Genomic DNA, 17,668 nt, shown 5'->3' on the forward strand with positions numbered 1-17,668 from the left:
ACGACGGCAAATTGTGTTCTAAATAAATGACGTGAGATTAGTCGAGGAGGCTCGGGTTGGGGAAAGTTCTGCTGGGAAAGCCGGACCCTTTAATGTTGGAACATCTGGTTGAAGATTAACCAACCAAGCAGAATAAATGGGAAAAGAGGCTTGATAGGAATTTAGGCGAGGAAGATAGATCAGACATGGCAACCGGTTCACAGACTTAGAATAACACCCACGACTCATTACGCCCCAATGGTCTGAGCAAGCTCAGCAACTTCACTGATAATTTTGCAAAAAAAGGAAGGAAGGAAGGAAGGAAGGAGGAAGGAAGGAAGGAAGGAAGGAAGGAAGGAAGGAAGGAAGGAAGGAAAGAAAGAAAGAAAACGTAAAAGCTCTTTTTCCCCAAAATGCTTTAAAACTAAACTCTGGAGGCTCGGTGGTGGGTGATGTCATTATTCTCCTATGCCCCAAAAGCTACAATTCCCGTGGGAGGTGGTGTGCTGCAGGAAGCACCTTCCTCCCCTTCTCTGCATGATTAATTCTTAGCCTTCAAACCCCAGCTCGAAAGCCCTGTTAGCCTCCCCCACTGCCCCGTTAGTCATTCCCTCCTCTGCACCCCTACACGCTTTGCTTGACAGCGCTTTTTGTTTATCTGTGCTTCCCCCACAGGAGCCTGAGTTCCTGAAAAGCGGGGGCTGGGTCTTAATTATCTTTCGATCCCCATAACTTGGAAGCTGAAGAAGTGACTGATCATGCCCACTTTCCTTATAAACACATGAGCCGTGTTTGGTGGGCAGCTTCACTGCGGCGCAGGAACTGGGTGGCTCAGATTGGAGTTCCTGTGCAGAAATCAGGACTGAAACAATCAGTGTGACCGCCTGAAGCAACCGAGAGGCATGCTGAAAGGAGGAGGAGGAGGACGCGTGTGGATTTCCACTGCCACGCTGCACCAGCACAGGACTTCAAGCCGCAATGTTTTTTTTCATGCCTAAAAAGGAATCTCTCCAAAATACCTCTCAGGGTTATGAGGAGCAAAACAGATAATGGATCTGAAAGCACTTGAAAATCTATAATGGATCATACAAATTTGAGATAATAATATCAACATTGCAGTGGTGAAAGGTATGAAAAGCAGAGACTCTTTGTTGGATTTGTGTGTGCACATGGATGGCTAGATGGGTGATGGATGGATGGATGGATGGATGAAGGTCGTCTCATCAGCCATGAAGCAGCTAACGGGAAGATAAGGTTAGAAAGTGTCTAACTTCAACTCTTGGCAGTTCACTCTCTTGTGTAAACATCTTAAAGATTCTGAGTTTAGAAATGGGCAGGTAAGAGGAAGGAAAGCCACCCCCCAATGGACAAAATGTTATCTAACCAGTGCATATAAACAATACCCCTGGTCCGGAAGGTAGTAACTCCTTTTTCATGTTTACTTAGCATTTATGTAGGTAATTTAACATGAATTGATTTAGAATGCATGTTTAATATTTTATGCGACATCTAATAGATTTCCATCAAGACATCAAAAAAAACATCATTATAGGCAATGATTTTATTTTTCAATTTGAAGAGGCAAATGGGGTTCAAGACGGTAAAAAGAAAAACTGTTTTAAACAGTCGTGGGTAAGTATACAATAGGCGCCTTTTATCAATGTTAACTCCAACGAAAAACCTAAGTTACAGCAAAAAATCAATTCTAAAGAAACTACAAAGTGTGCCTTAAAAAACAGTTTAATAGTGGGCTCTGCCATGAGGTGAGTGAGCTCAAGGATCACTTTCTGAGTCTCCTTTCGCTAGGCCGTCTGTAAGTTTATAGGAAAGGGGAAAACGCATGCATGCAAGTATATGCCCTGTGTGCCCAGGGAAGTCTAGAAAGGAGAGACTTTATTTCGCTGCAGCCATACTGGTAACATTTGGACAATCCCCAGACTTAGGGTGCCTGGAGAGCAAAGCCACCTTTTAAAAGGGCTCCGTGTGCTCAAGCAGATGGGCTGTAAATTTGACCAGACTGCAGACACTTGTGCTCCACCCTCACCAGTTGAATGCATGAACTTTTCTCTCCCTTTCCCACATGCTCGATCACACACTTAGAAACATGTGCAGCAGATGGCAGGTAACAAAGAAAGAGACTGATCAGCCGAGCAAGAAGTGGAAAACCTTGTTCTAAAGGAGGCAGCTAAACACCAATCACCTCCAACCAGTGAGTAGATGGGAATATGTAAAATAATAAAATGATATTAAACACAAGTAACTTATTCTATGCCATTGTTTTAATTCATTTTCTTTTTATTTATTTTTTTTTTTTAGATTTTTATTGGGGAAGGGGAACAGGACTTTATTGGGGAACAGTGTGTATTTCCAGGACTTTCTCCAAGTGAAGTTGTTGTCCTTTCAGTCTTAGTTGTGGAGGATGCAGCTCAGCTCCAGGTCCAGTTGCCGTTGTTAGTTGCAGGGGGGCGCAGCCCCACCACCCCTTGTGGGAGTCAAACCGGCAGCAACCTTGTGGTTGAGAGGACGTGCTCCAACCAACTGAGCCATCTGGGAGCTCAGCGGCAGCTCAGCTCAAGGTGCCGTGTTCAATCTTAGTTGCAGGGGGTGCAGCCCACCATCCCTTGCAGGAGTCGAACTGGCAACTTTGTGGTTGAGAGCCCACTGGCCCATTGGGGAATCGAACCAGCAGCCTTCAGAATTAGGAGCACGGAGCTCCAACCTCCTGAGCCACCAGGCTGGCCCCTCTATGCCATTCTTAAGAAGCAGATAATGGCTTTCTGTATTACAATATTTGGAATAACAGACTTACATTTATCTTATGCTATTCTGTTTTCCTAGCTCAGAATAACCACAGATTTCCTTAATATACATATTTAAAAAATCGATACAATAATAGTGCAACCAATAAGTCCCAGAGGATGACTTTCTGACACATTAAACACAGAATAAATGTAAGGCTCTGAGGTTCCACCTTCAGGAATCAGACTGAACAAATGTATCTCATGAGCAGTAAAGCAAGAAAATGTTCTAAATTTGCAACAAACAAACAAAAACACCTGTCCTTTTATTAAATCTCTATTTTAATATAAAGAACAGAAGGGCTATTTATACTACTACTTCTGTCTGTGTAGAAGTCCAAAGAAGTCAGATAAAGGACCTGGGAGAAGTACTTCCAGTAAAAAGGTAACTGTATACAGCATGGCCACGTGGTGACTCAGAATTCATGCTAGCATCACCGGGCATTGCCCTCGTCAAGCCACTTCAGGTGTGTGCCTTCTGAGCAGGAAGGTAGAGTGGAAACGAGTGGGAGAGAGCCACCCCTGTCAGCATGAGCATACCTCACCTGCCAGGACATCTGTGTTCATGGAACAACAGCAGTGACAAACCCTGCCACATGTGTGTTCTGTCTCACACTGCTCCTAAGAGCTCAGCACAAGAATTAGAGGGCAGTGGCCTTCAGCGGCAATGAACCTGGCAACTGTCTCCTTACTAGTCTTAGGAAGAGGCCTAGGGAAATTCTGTGTCTAATACATCAGTTCTTTTTCCACCATAAAGAGAAACTGAGCGGCAAGCAACCGCTGAAACAGCACCACTGACCAATCAGAAATGCTGTCATTACCTTTTGTTCTACAACAGGTACTGCTACTCAAATACTCCTATCACTAAAACTTGCCAACAGCCAGCGCGTTAATGGCACAAGCAGAGGAAATAAGGAGACAATCATGTATCTTGTCTCAATTTCCAAATGGTGTGTATGTCCAGTCTTTAGGGGAGCTTCGTGTGTATGTCTAGTCTTTAGGGGAGCTTCGTAAGTCTCAAAGAATTTTTTTTTTTTTTTTTACAGTAGACCATCTCCTGGTATGCTCAACGCAGATTTGAATTTTCTGCCTTCCGTAATTGAGGTTTAGAACTTTATCATGTTTTTGAAAAGGCTATTAGAATACTTAGAGGAATTAATACACTCATGACTCAAATGGGTTAATGAAATGTCCCAAGTAACTTCTAGAAGCTTCTTAGTCCTTAAGAGATTCTGGCACTTGTTTAAGTGTATCAACTCTGGCACCTTCCAGTTGGCATATACATTTTGGTTTTCTTTAGGGAGAACAGACATTGCAACGGTCCTAAACGGCCTGTAGCTGTGCATCAGTAGTATGCAAATATTAGACTCTGAAAGGGTTATTTTTATTTCCTCTTCCCTTCCCATGCCTTCTCCACCTTCTCCACACATGCACAAGCATGCATCACACATCATGGCTTATCTGCTATGTGATAAAGTGGTTCTACCTGATCAGATAAGATATTCATTAAGGAAACAATGTGATTGACTATATTAAAGAAAAATAAAAGTCTGCATTAAAACATTGTTGTAAAAAACAAACATACTGATGAAACCTCAATTTTGATTTCTAAAAGTGTTGCAACACTCTTCAAAACCCAAAGCCATTTATAGCTGACAAGTAAAATGTATGCACTATATTGTCTGTCTGTCTGTCTATCATCCATCCATCCATCCGTAAATCTGCCCACCAAAATGGCTAACATTAAAAAGACTAACACCACCACAGGTTGATGAGAATGTGGAGTAATAGAAATTCTCACATATTTTTTGGTGAGAGTATAGAAAGATACAACCAATTTGGAAAAAGTTCTAGCAGTTTCTTATGAAACTAAACATTCACCTACCCTATCGGCCAGAAATTCCTCTCCTCAGTGTTTTCCCAAGAGCAATGACAACATATGTCCGCAGAACAACTGTAAAAATGTTCATAGCAGCTATATTTACAATAGCCAAACACCTGAAAAACCTGTGTGTCTATCAGTAGGAGAACAGATAGTGTAGAACAGCCATACCATGGAATACTATTCGGAATTAAGAAGAAACAATCTACTGATAAAGGCAACAAATGGATGGATTTCAAGAAACATTATGATGAATGAAAGAAGCTAGAGTATATACTGTATGGTTCCATTTATCTGAAGTTCTAGAACAGATAAAAAAAAAAAAAATCTATGGTGGGAAAAAGTCAGAATAGTGGTTGCCCCTAAGGGGTAGAAGGGGTTTACAGACAACAGGCACGAGCCAACTTTCTGGAACGATAGCAGTCTTCTATATCATGATGGGATTTGGGGTTGCACAGATGTACGTACGCATGTCAACACAAGATTTGTATATTTCCTTGTATGTAAATTTTCCTATGAGAAAAAAATCGTAAACAAATATTAAATACTAATTAATGACATGCATGCTGCAGTATTTGAAGAGCACTGACATTTGAGACATATTTTAAAATACATCAAAAAATAAGATGGATTAATGGATAGATAGAAGGATGAATAAATTACAGATAAGTATCATAATAAAGCAAGTTTAGTAAAATGTTAGTGGTAGAATGTAAGTGGTAGGTATGGGTATTCACTGTAAAATTCTTTCTCTTCTTTTATATGGTGGAACATTTTCATGAAATAAGTCAGAAAAAATTAATAACATAATAAGATCATTTAAAAATTATTTTTGGGATCACTGCATCAGCAAAGAGGAACTAACCAGCTTTTTTTTTTTTTTTTTTTTAAGCGTGAGAAAGATTAAACTTCTGCAAGTTCAAATACCAAATAAATACGAGGGAGTATATTTCACACTTACTTCAGAGTCAATAAAGCCCTTGCTTGATGCCAAAAGGAGAGCAAGGGCATCTCAGTATGCTTTACATGTCCAAACGGACGGTTTTACAAAGAACCACTTCCTTCCCTTGCCCCAACTCTCCAATGGATGGGTTCAAACAAGTTTCTCTTGTTATATAAACAGTTGGCAAATTACTAATGGACTTGAAACACAAGCCAGAAGATTCCCTCACTCTCAGCTGGCTGTAACCCTCAATCCCACCCTGTTCCATCAGACCTCCCTCAAGCTCATCGGAGCTACTTGTGCGAGCTTCTTATCCCCTCTGCACCTCTGCATGCCACAGCACCACGCAAAGAGCTGTGCTTAGGAGCTCTCGCTCAGCAAATAACTGTTCAAGGTTGCTTTCTATGGTTCAAATGCAAACAGGGGCCGCACGAGTGGGCATTTTTGCCTTTCTGCGTAAAAACATCCAGGCCCACTAAGAACCCACTTTTGATATTGGTAAAACGCCATGATGATTAAAATTGTGTGAAATTATAATTTAACCCTCCAAGTCGCCCTCTAGATCTAGTCTGAGGGTAAAGTCCAGGCAGCTTGGTGTCACACAGGTGGACTCTGCCACTTACTGTGTGACTTCGGGAGAGTGGTGCAACCTCTCTGAGCCTCACATGCCTCCTCTATAACGTGAGACGGGTATTTACACCTCACAGGATTGATGTGAGGGTTAAATAAAATAATCCATTCAGGTGCTTAGCATTGCCTTGGCACGTAGTGACGTGCCCAATACACGTTAGCTAATCGTTATTTTTTTCACATCTAGGTGAATGAAGCTGAGAGTGCCTGTCACAATTATACTGATTTAACATTAAGGGTAACAGAGACATCATTAATATTTACCATTCAAAAATGAAGTAAGTCACAGTCATCGAAATGTACTTCATTTCCAGGTTCTCAGGGTCAAAATACAAAACCTCAGGACCACTTCAAACACAGCGTGTGGTACTGCATAAGCTGCCTTAGGTCTTCCTTGCATGTGAGTCCCTAGAATTTAGAGTTTAGTCCAGAGAGTCCAGATCTGAAGTCTCAGGGCAGGAAGGGGCAGAGAAGGCCCTGGTCCAAACGCTTCTCAGGACTCCCCGAGAGGACACCCTCGCAGTTCTCTTCCCTGTTTTCCTCAGTCTCCCTGACGGGAGTAGATGTGCCCATTGGAGCCCGAGTGACCCCTTACTCTACATTACAGCAGCAGCAGGCAAAATGAGCCCCCCAAAGGCGTCCATGCCCCCTGGAACCTGAGAATACATTAAATGGAAGGGACTGCAGAGGTAACTCAAGTTATAGACTTTAAAATAGGGAGATGTTCCTGGATTATCCGGAAGGCCCAATCTAATCACATGAGCCCTTAAACGCAGAGAACATTCTCAGGTTGTAGTCAGAGAGACAAGGCACAGGGAGATATACAAAAGAAGTGATGGGTGAGGACGACGTGCTGTTGCTGTCTTAGCAATGGAAGGGACAAGGGGACAAAGAACACAGGTGGCCTTAAGGAGCCTTAAGAAGGTGGCCTTAAGAAGAAAGGCACCCACTGACGGCCCTCCCTCGGCAAGGACTGAATTCTGATAACCTGGGTGAGTCTGGAAGTGAATTCTTCCCCGGAACCTCCAAAAAGGAGCACGGCCCTGCTGAACCTTCATTTTGGTCCCGCGAGACCCTCAGCAGAGACTCAGCTGTGCTCAAACTTCCCACTCATTGGAAACCATGGGGCAGCAACGGGTGCTGCTTCAAAGCTGCTATATTTGGGGTCATTTGTGAAGGCAGCAATAGAAAACTAATGCAATGGCCCTTCAAATATTTGAGGTTCCCTAAACGGTCTCCCTATATCTTTTTTAGTCTAGAGCACACATTCTCTGGGATGGACCATCTTTCATAAACAAGACTGGGAAGCTACTTATTTGTCTGCCTTGCTTTTAAGAACGACAACAATGTGCATGGAATTCCTCCATCTGATGAACCCGGTTCAGCTCTTCTGGGGCTGAGCCCGTGATGACTGAGAAGGTGGTGCTAGAAGGGCCGTGTGAACACAGGGGCCTGTAGCTCCAGCCCAGCACTCACGAACGTCCTGGATGGATCATTTGAGGCCAAGAGACCTGGTTTGAAGCTCTCCTTTCATGTGCTGTGGAGGGTCAATCTTCAATTTGGTATCTAGGACCACACACAGTCCTTCGGCAGGACACAACAGGATTACCTCCTAACCTGCTTTCTAGAAACCACGCGTTCATCAGGACAGCCCAAGCTCACCCCAGCAATTTGGGTAACCAAGTCACACTCTCCATGCACTTTTTACTTAACGCATCTTGTAGTCACTTAAAAGGTCTAAGTCTTTTCCTTATTGATTAAAAACAGAGGTTTCTTCCTTGCTATTCTGTAACTTTGTTAACTTGAACCCGTATTTACTGCCTGCGGAGTTTTTGTTTTTACTCTAAATTTTGCAACCCCATGCTATAGACTGAATGTTGGTGTCGCCCCAAAATTCATATGTTGAAACCTCATCCTTCATGTTATCATATTTGAAGGTGGTGCCTTGGGAGGTGATTGTGTCATGAGTGGGGGGCCCTCATGAATGGGATTAGTGCCCTTACAAGAAGAGAGCCCACAGGGAGCTCCCTCGCCCCTTCGATGTGAGGCCACAGCAGAAAGACGGCTGTCTGGGAAGCAGGATGTGGACCCTGACCACACATGAAATCTGCCAGCACCTTGACCGTGGACCTCCCAGCCTTCAAGCCTGTGAGAAATAAATTTGTGTTTTCTAAGCCACCCAGTCTCTGGTATTCTGATATAGCAGCCCGAATGGACTAAGACACCCCCTTTCACTTTTATCTCATGAGGAACATATGATCAATTTCCCAGCAATGTACTCATCCAAATCCCTGACACAATATTATTAACAATAAACTATAAATTATAAATGTCTAATAATCAAATAATTAAATTAAGAATAAGCAAAAAAATAATAAAAAGTTAATATTAAAATATTAAGACCCAAGTTACATGTGCTTTAATTATTTCTGTTAAGATAAATTTCCATTAGAAAATACTTCTGGTTGACCCTTCTCTCCGAAAGGAGATACAAGCGATAACGGGTACAAACAAACCAAACCACAACCACTTTCCAATCCTACCAGTATAAAGAGGAAGAGAGAGAACCTCATCCACTAAGACTTTGCTATTAATTACTGTTTTGAAATCAGAAGTCGTACTCATCTGACTCACCTTATGGATTCAAGATAGCTTTCATGAGTGTTCAACATCTTTAATTCAGCTCAGTCAAAACTGCACTAAAAATTACATTACAAATCTTTTCCCCAATATGAATTTAATAATTTTTCTATTCAAATTCCCATCTCAAAAAGTAAGTCTAAGCAAACAAAATGTTCATCTGACTTGGAAATAGTCTTTCCTACACTAAGATTATGCTTTTCTAGCCCTGTGGGTTACAGCATAAAACAAAATAGTAAAACAAACCAATCTTTTATAAACTCAGTACTCACTTCCAAGGTATCTTTTCCTAAGCCAGCTTTTCCTACGCCATTTACCATTTCCCACAATTCCAAAAGATACTGCCAGTTCCGATATTTGAGAATGTGTTTCTATGTTTTATATAAAAGCAAGGGTTCGAAAGATTCGACGAACATATTAAATTCATATTTGATCATCAGATCTTCCCATTCAATTTAAGTAACATGCGTTTTAACCAATTGTTTCTGTAATTATTATTCAGAGCGTCAACTGACATCGGAAATCACCATAGAACCAATATTTTCCAATCCATGCGGTAACTGCTTCAATATCTGATCACTAAGAGGACATCTCTTACAACTTTAGGAGCACTAAGCGATGGGCTGAATAGGTATACTCTATGGAATAAAACTTCCTATGTCCACTAGGGATAAATCCTTGGAATAGCCAGAAATAAACATCCCAGACAACTGACAGCTGGACTGTAGTCCTTCACGTGTTCGTGGGTTTTAGCTTACTCAAGAAAACTCTTGCCTAATTACAGTGATGTCCTTCTGACTTTATGAATTTATTTTTCCATTTATTTTCCAATTGGAATGTAAAATATCATGGGGTATGGACTTCTAAATAATCAAGCTTACGGAAAAGTATATTGGCCCCCTCCACGGCACCCCTTTTTGTTTAATAAGTATTTAGCATACTGCCTTCATATAGCAGATACTCAATATTTAGGATTTCAAGAGCAGAAAAAAGGAACCTAGCTGTAGGTAAAGGGAAATGAGGATGTATAACAGTTATTCAGGGAACAATGGGTGGAATGTTCTGGCTGGAAAAGACGATTTATACGGGTGAAGTTTAGGAGATAAAGTTGGAAAAGGCACGGGAGAAAAGGCAGGAAGACTGTAAAGGCCAGACTTAGTAATTTAGACGGACTTTGAGCAACATGAAAATATTAAATGTTTTTCTGCAGGAAAGAAACATGAATAAAATGGTGTTTAAAGAGGGACATCATGGGAGAAAGCTTGAATTGAAAGAACAAACTAAAACAGAAAGGGGGAGGAGAGACCAGATGGCTCAGTTGGTTAGAGCTCGAGCTCTCAACAACAAGGTTGCCGGTTCAATTCCCTCACGGGATGGTGGGCTGCGCCCCCTGCAACTGGATTGTAAACGGCAACTGGACGTGGAGCTGAGCTGCACCCTCCACAACTAGACTGAAGGACAACAACTTGGAGCTGATGGGCCCTGGAAAAGATATACTGTTCCCCAACATTCCCCAATTAAAGAGAGAGAGAGATGCTATCTTCAACATCTACCTTACGCCCTGAGGACTAAGGTATGCGGGCTAAGGTATGCATGACAGCGAAAATGAAGAGAACTGAATACATGAATGTTTACGAGATATGCTGGGACGACAAGCATGATACCTTAACATGTGGTAAGGTCTTCAGCCATAAAACAACTGAGTGATTCCCTCCATTATTTATTTACCTCTTGGCCAAAGCCCTGAAATAGAGAAGGTTCAAGCTTCTCTCCATTCTTGGATTCATGTCCTTGGGAAGAGAATCGAGTAGGATACTTCCTTCTCCTTCTCCCAGCCCATGAGGTTTGAGTTCCACACTAGACCACTGTATTGCCAGTGACCCCTTCAGCTGCTGTTCTGGGACCTGCCCAAGTCTCACATACCTTCCCTGTCTGGATTACACTGAGCTTAAATCTTTTGCTCCCAGTGAGATGGAAAGTGCACAAGACCAAGCAGTTTCACTCTTCCTGTGTTCCTAATAGGTGTGGTGTCAAGGACGACCCAGGAGTTTCCGCAGCTTCTGCCCTCCGCCTGCACCGGAGGGTCTGCAGTTGTTCCTGTGGGCCTGGCCAGGTGCCGGTGGGGCTCATCTGCCTAAGAGAGGCAGAGCTCTCTATCAGAGGGCATGTGCTGAGCCTCCGAGAGGCCACTCCAAGTTGGGGGGAAGGTCCCCTACCATTTCACCAGATGAAGGCATTGGAGGCCTATGGTGACATCCAATCACAACACTCTTTTACCTCATTTAGTACCAATAGATATGTTTCACCAAAAATTAGAGCAAAGCTTAAAAGCAAGCAAGCAAGCTTTCTAAAAGTGGCTTTTGGCAGGGGCTTAGGCGCTCCACGGTCTCGCTGTAGGTGTGAATAATCCCAACTCTGGAAGGAACACAGACGACTCACACACATCGCTTTTAAATAAAAGTCACAGCTCACTGATCTCATCTGCAAAAATAGAAATACGTACTTTGGTGCTTGTGGTAAGGGTCCTCAAGGACCCACAACGTGGCTCCAATTTGGCAGAATTTTGTCGGAAAAGATGCAAAAGTTCCATGTTCTTCTCTAGCTGTTACCTTCAGTGGCTTGGTCCCAAACCATAGTCCACACTCTATCATTACTCTAACCGCACAGATGCACCTCTTTTCACAGTTCTCGGGTCTGTATGAGTTTTCTATTGTGACGATAACAAATCCCCGTAACATAGTGGCTTTAAATAACATGGAATGATGATTTTACAGTTTTGGAGCTCAGATCAGCATCATTGGGCTAAAAGTGAAGATGTTCGCAAAGGCAGCATTCCTTCCGGAAGCTCCAGGGAGTGGGGTCCATTTCCTCTCCTTTTCCAGCTTCTAGAAGCCGCTCTCATTCCTTGGCTCATGGCCTTTCCTCCACTTTCACAGCCATCCCTGAGGCATCTGTAATCTCTCTCTGACTCTGACTCTCCGCTTCTGTGGTCCCACTATCTCTGAGTCTGCCTCCCACTCGTAAAGATCCTTGTGATTACACTGAATAATCCAGAATGAATAATCCAGAACAATCTTCCCAGCTCAAGAACCTTAACATAATCAGTTCTGCAAAGTCCCTGTTGCCGTGTAAAGTAATATATTCAGAGGTTCCAGGGATTGGGATTAGGGCATGGACAGCATTGGGGGGCATTTTTCTAGCTGCCACAGGGTCTGTGTGGCTCGAAAGCACCCTTCTCTCAGGTCACCTCACTTCTCTCAGCCTGGGTTTCCTCGTCTCCATATCAAGGAGTATCAACTTGACCTCCAAGACCCTTCTGATACTATATAAGTACATCTATCTTCATTTCTAAGACATCTATATAAATGTGCTGCATAACTGCACCTGTAAGATTACCGACTACACAGATTATAAAGTAGAGAAAGGACACGCAGATTTCAAGTCTCGTTGACAGAGAACTTAAGGTGAGCTGGGCTGGAGAAGGAGGTTGAAAGATGAGGAGTTTGATATAAATCGATAGAGCTAGGATACAAGGTCAAGGAAAGAGAAAACGTGGAGTCGTCCACATAAAAGTGTTTAATGAACACAATCTGTAAGGATTAATAAATTCTATCAGGGGTACGTGAAGGAAAAAGGGTAGATATTTTCAGACCGACGAGAATCTGAGAGAGGAAGAGGAGATGGCAAATCATTTCAAGCAGAGGCTTGATCACAGGAAGGTGGAATCTTCTTAAATACGCTGATGGAACTGTTTAAGGGAAATTATTATAAACTACTTTCTAAAGGGGCTGACTGTGTCAAATTTTACCTATTTACAAATTCCATTTTACAAAAATCATGCTTTTTTTAAAATGTAGGACATACTATTGTATCATATTGCAGACTTCCTTTTTAAAAGCAATTATTTCATATAATTAATTGGTATCTTAGAGTGCTGACGCTTAATTTTAAAAATACGTTCGGTTCCATGTTTGCTGGTCCTGAACAATTTAGGTAGGGCTGTAGTCTCTAAAAATTCTGAAGTCATATTTGGTGATATCAAGAGAAAATGACTTGTATGTAATATTTCTCTATGACTTGATCAAACTACAACAGCATTATTGAAGTATATTATAATTTCCATTAAACATGTTTCACAAAAGGTACAAAAGGTAGTTATCACAGGACAAATTCTTCCAACCAACTAGATTTCTGAAAAAAATTTTACCCAATTTTTCCTTCAGTATACAGCATTGTACAGGTATGCTGGTGTCTGTCCAACTTATTTCCATGTGCTTTTCTAGTAAGCAGTGTTTACTAAAATTACTAAATTAGTATTTCTTAACAATAAGAACGATGTACGGTTAGATTTACAGAGCTATCATCACTAATTTGTTCAAAATGAAGAGTTCATTAAAACTTAGAAAGTACTTTCATTTTGCAAGCTATTAGTTTAGAAATCTAGGCAATGGCTTCTTTCTTTTGGTTAGGATTTTTCAGCTAATGAAATACAAACTTTCTTTGCTGTAAATCACAACATATTATAAGACAAGTAGAAACAGGATACAAAAATAATTCATAGTCATTTCCAGGACTTTGCCAGAAATTCCCTAAGCTTTGCTGTTGCTTCTGCATAGGGTTGTCATACCTGGCTTGCGAAGACACCCAGCCACCTCTGCGAGTCCAGGTCCTACAGTTTCCCAGGATGTGAGCCCATGAGTTTTATTGAGATGATACGTTCTTAATATAATGACAGCACAAGTCAGCTTTGTTGGCTGACCCTCCTGATATCTTATATGGCTTTATGGTCTTTCAACTGATCAGTGTTCCAATAATGGAAATTTGAGTTTGGCAAAGAATAGACTTCTCAGAGCGGAGACAGCCAACCATTCACCTTAAATGTTATGGCAGATTGTAGCGTCTCTGAGATGAACCAAAAGTTAACACACCATTGCAAAATTAGATAATGAGCAGCAAAGTCAAGATCATACAATAGAAGTCTGAGTATGAAGTTCTTAACCTAGCTCTAACTTTCTTTTGGCACATGAAGAGTGCTGGGCTTCAAAAGTACATCCCTGTAGAGTACATCTGCACAATTTACTGCTCTTCAAGGAGAGCCCCCCCGCCCCCCCACCAAGCCAGCCTCAATACACAGTTTGTAAGAGATGGAGAAAGTGAAAATTAGTCAATACTTTGGAATAACAGTTTCTGTAAAATGTCCAGAAAAAAAAATTAGGTACTATAAACACTTTAGAGCAACTTAGATGAAACACTTAATAAAAACATTCCATCATGATCTAGAGCTAGTTCAAATCCACGATTAGCACAGCCTCTCTTTGACAACTAACTGTTGACTGGGAAATCCCTTTGCTGATTCAAAGCAGCTACAGTAAGAAGAGAGAATCTGAAGCCAAACCTTAAATCTTATCTTGAATATATAAACAGCAAAGTAATGCCAAAAAGTTTTGCAAGATGTTAGTTTCCTCGGATGAGGTACTAAAGATTCATTTAATAAAGGTGTCATTCAGTCCCAAGAATCGAATTGGAACAGTATGGTATGTGATCTGTGGGTTGCAGGTCTCCAAATTTTTCCCAAGTAATTCTAAGTCCTATTGGTGCACAATGTCCACACACAAGCTTGTACAAAGTATGTTTCAAGTAAGCTTCAACAGTAAGAGCAAAACTTTTACAAATTAGGTTTCAGGAAAGGTGAACATTGAAGTTTTCTTCTTAAAATGCGTGCTAAGAATGATGACTGCATGTTGCACTACAGTATATGCACTAGCTGTCTTCAACCCTTCATCCATGTAGCACACCGATCATGTGCAAAACAATTTACAAACTGCTGTGGAAAATGCAAAGTGAAATCAGATGTAGCATTTGTCTTCATCCTGTATGCGATCCAAGAGAGTAGAGAAGACATGAATTTAAACACTGTTACAAAGTATCAAGATGGTCTGAAGAACTCAGTGAGGCAAATGAAGATCTTAGAAATGAAGGAGATCTTAGAATGTCACAGGAGGTATTGCCCATTCCCATAAAAATGATGCTATCTTAAAATCCAGATACCAGATAATGAGACCCCGACTTCTGCTAGAGCTCCTGGGTTCAACTCTTTAAAACGCCATCCTTCTCCAATCAAGGAAGTAACCTAGGCGGACAAATATTCCAAGATAGGTCTTCCCCTCAAATCATCCCTTACGTTAAGATTCTCTTAGCCATGGCATGAATATCCTCACAGGTTGATCATTTCTCTCCCACTTCACAGGGCATCCCACTTCTGAGAGTTGAGTTACCTGATCTGATTTTTAGCAGCCAGATCTCTGTAAAATGTGGTCTCTGCCATAAACCTAATCCGTTTTTTTCATGACCTTTTTTTTTCTTTCCAGTTAAGGCCAACCAACCCTTCCCCTATTAAACAAGTGCATGAACTTAAGGCTTCTATATATTGCGTTTCAAGTGCAAAACAAAAAATTCAACCAGTTCTTTGGAATTAATGGCCCCCCTTGAAACGCAAGTATCATTCATTAAAACAGCTGATTCAAAGAGCAAAGAGGATATTAATGAAAGAGGCTACAATTCAACACTGATGATCTAATATCCTAAACATTCATTTCCTATATGAAGAAACACATGGGTCTTTTTGAACCTCGTCAATGTCCGCCCTTCCATGATATACATTACCAAATTTATACACAATTCATAACGCTCATATTATACCACAGCTATAGAAAAAGCAATGCATGAAAGAGATGCCAGGAAATGGTACAGCAAGGGGTGGATCTGAAAGCCTTTCATTTGGCATGTAGGTAACAAATGAAACCCATCAGACTGTGGGAAGAACGTTCTTCCCTGTCACAACGTCAGGGAACGCCATCCAGATTCCCTGTTGCCCTATTTGTTCTAAGGGAAGATGGTTAGCATGAGGATGGGGGTAAGGCAAGGTCTGAGCAAAAGGACGGTGGATGGCGCGCTCCTAGTTCATTCTGTCTGCAGGGCTGCCTTGACAGGACACATACCTTCCTGCAAGGAAAGGACATGGGCAAGGAGGGGGGAGAGGGGGGGCGGCGGTGTGGGGGGGAGTGGGGTGTCCAGGGCTGCAGGGGGAACTGAGAGGCCCGCGGGAGGCCGGCTGCGGTGTCCTGTGGGGATGCTGCTGCCCCTCTGCTGAGGCCTCACTCGCCCTATTGAAAAGGCCGGCAACAGAAGCACTCGGTTTTGCCCCCACAGACGCGTGCGAAGGAAGCTGTGGGGTCATTCCCAAATAAATCCGTTATTTTAAAAACAAAAGACAGGCTCATGGCCATTCTCAGAAGTGACCACATTACTCGCAAGGATGGAAAGCAGATTTGCAGAGGCCAAAGATTAGACAAAAGGCAAGAGCTGGCGACAGACAGACCTGGAAATGATTTTTCTTTTTTTTTTTTAAAAAGTGATTAGGGCCTCCTAGTTCCAATTCTTTCTCCCCTTCCGGGGGTGATTCCTGGGCCGCTGAGCAAATCCCGTAAGGCCCGGAGAAGACGTCGGATAGAGAGGAGGAGGAGACCCCGAAACTTTCCCGAACTAACGTAAGCTAGTGGCGGGCAGCGGCTGCGGACCTCGGGGTTCTGGGATGCAAGGGGCACCCCAGGGACGGCGGCCACCCCTTCGGCCACCACAACAAAAGGGCCAAGCGCAGCCTCCGCGCCGCGGCTTTTAGAACCTGAACTCACAGAGGAGATTGGGCGGCGGTGACCCCGGGGCCACCCCTGTAGCCAGGGCGAAGGAGGAGATGGAGCCGCGTGTCAGTGTCACTGCATAAAGGAAAGGACCTTCGGATGCATCCGAACGCGCCATCCAAGCAGCAAAGCTGGTGCCACCCGCACCCCCACCGGTCCCCCACCTCTCGGGAGCATCTGCTCCGGGCCCCTCGGAGTCCCAGGGCGGCGCCGCCTCCTCCGGAGCGCGGCGCGGTGGCTGCAGGCCCGACTCCGGCGGCCGCGACACAATGCGGCCCGGAGCCTCCCCGCCGCCGCAGCCTCTGCGGCAGGCCCGTGGCCCACACAAAAGCTCGCCCGCCGGGCCTCACCTCCCGGCTCCGCCGCGCACCCACCTTGAGCCCCGGCACCCGGCTCCCGCAGCGTCTTGGTCACCGCCTTCCAGACGTGGCAGCCCAGCAGGCAGAGCAGGAGCGCCGCCGACCTGCTCATCTCCGCGCCGCGGGGCCCCGGCCGGCTCGGCCTCGCCGACCACCGGGATGGAGCGGCGCGTCAGGGGCTGCCGGCCGCCGCGCCAGCCTCCATGTCGCCTGGCTCCGCGCGCGCCGGGCCCACCGCCCGATTGGCCGCGCCCCCGCCCGGCGCGGCGCCGGGCTCCGCAGCCCCCGGCCGCTCCCTCCTCCGCACACCCGGGTGGGTTCCCCGAAGCGCCGCCGCCGCGGTCCCGCCCACTCTTTAACCCCTTCGCGCCCCTCCCCGCCCGCAAGCTGCGCCCAGTTCCCGGGCCCGGGTGCCACCTGGCGGCCGCCGTGCCGCGGCGCGGGGTGCAGGAGGCGCCCGAGCCCCGCTTGTGCCGCGCGGCGACGCCCCTTGCTTCCCGCCCTCGCTCCAGCGAGCAGCCCCCAGAGCAGGGAGCGAGATCTTTGCCACCCGGACGTCCCCCGATTCCCGGTTGCTTAGGAGGATGAAACACCAGTCTTTCAGGGCTGAGGCCTTCACACCTGGCTAACAAGGTCCTCAGGAGGCATTTCTGACCCAGGGTGTGACCTGCCCGGGTTTCCTCAGTGTAAGCCATCCCTGCAGCTATTTTTGTCCCAAGCCACCTATGCTCCCAAGTAGA

General features: G+C 44.2%; 1 protein-coding gene across 1 annotated transcript in view; it reads right to left on the reverse strand.

The window, feature by feature from the left end:
* FAM171A1 (family with sequence similarity 171 member A1) overlaps window positions 1-17,173 on the reverse strand; it is a 116,186-nt gene extending 99,013 nt beyond the window's left edge. Inside the window, exon 1 of the mRNA XM_033100772.1 lies at window positions 16,944-17,173. Within this exon, the coding sequence (XP_032956663.1) occupies window positions 16,944-17,040 (97 nt within the window). The 5' untranslated portion in view covers window positions 17,041-17,173. The remainder of the gene's footprint in view (window positions 1-16,943) is intronic.
* Between the last annotated feature and the right edge of the window lie 495 nt (window positions 17,174-17,668).

Source organism: Rhinolophus ferrumequinum, assembly GCF_004115265.2.
Source record: "Rhinolophus ferrumequinum isolate MPI-CBG mRhiFer1 chromosome 5 unlocalized genomic scaffold, mRhiFer1_v1.p scaffold_110_arrow_ctg1, whole genome shotgun sequence".
In the NCBI taxonomy this organism is placed as follows: Eukaryota; Metazoa; Chordata; class Mammalia; order Chiroptera; family Rhinolophidae; genus Rhinolophus; species Rhinolophus ferrumequinum.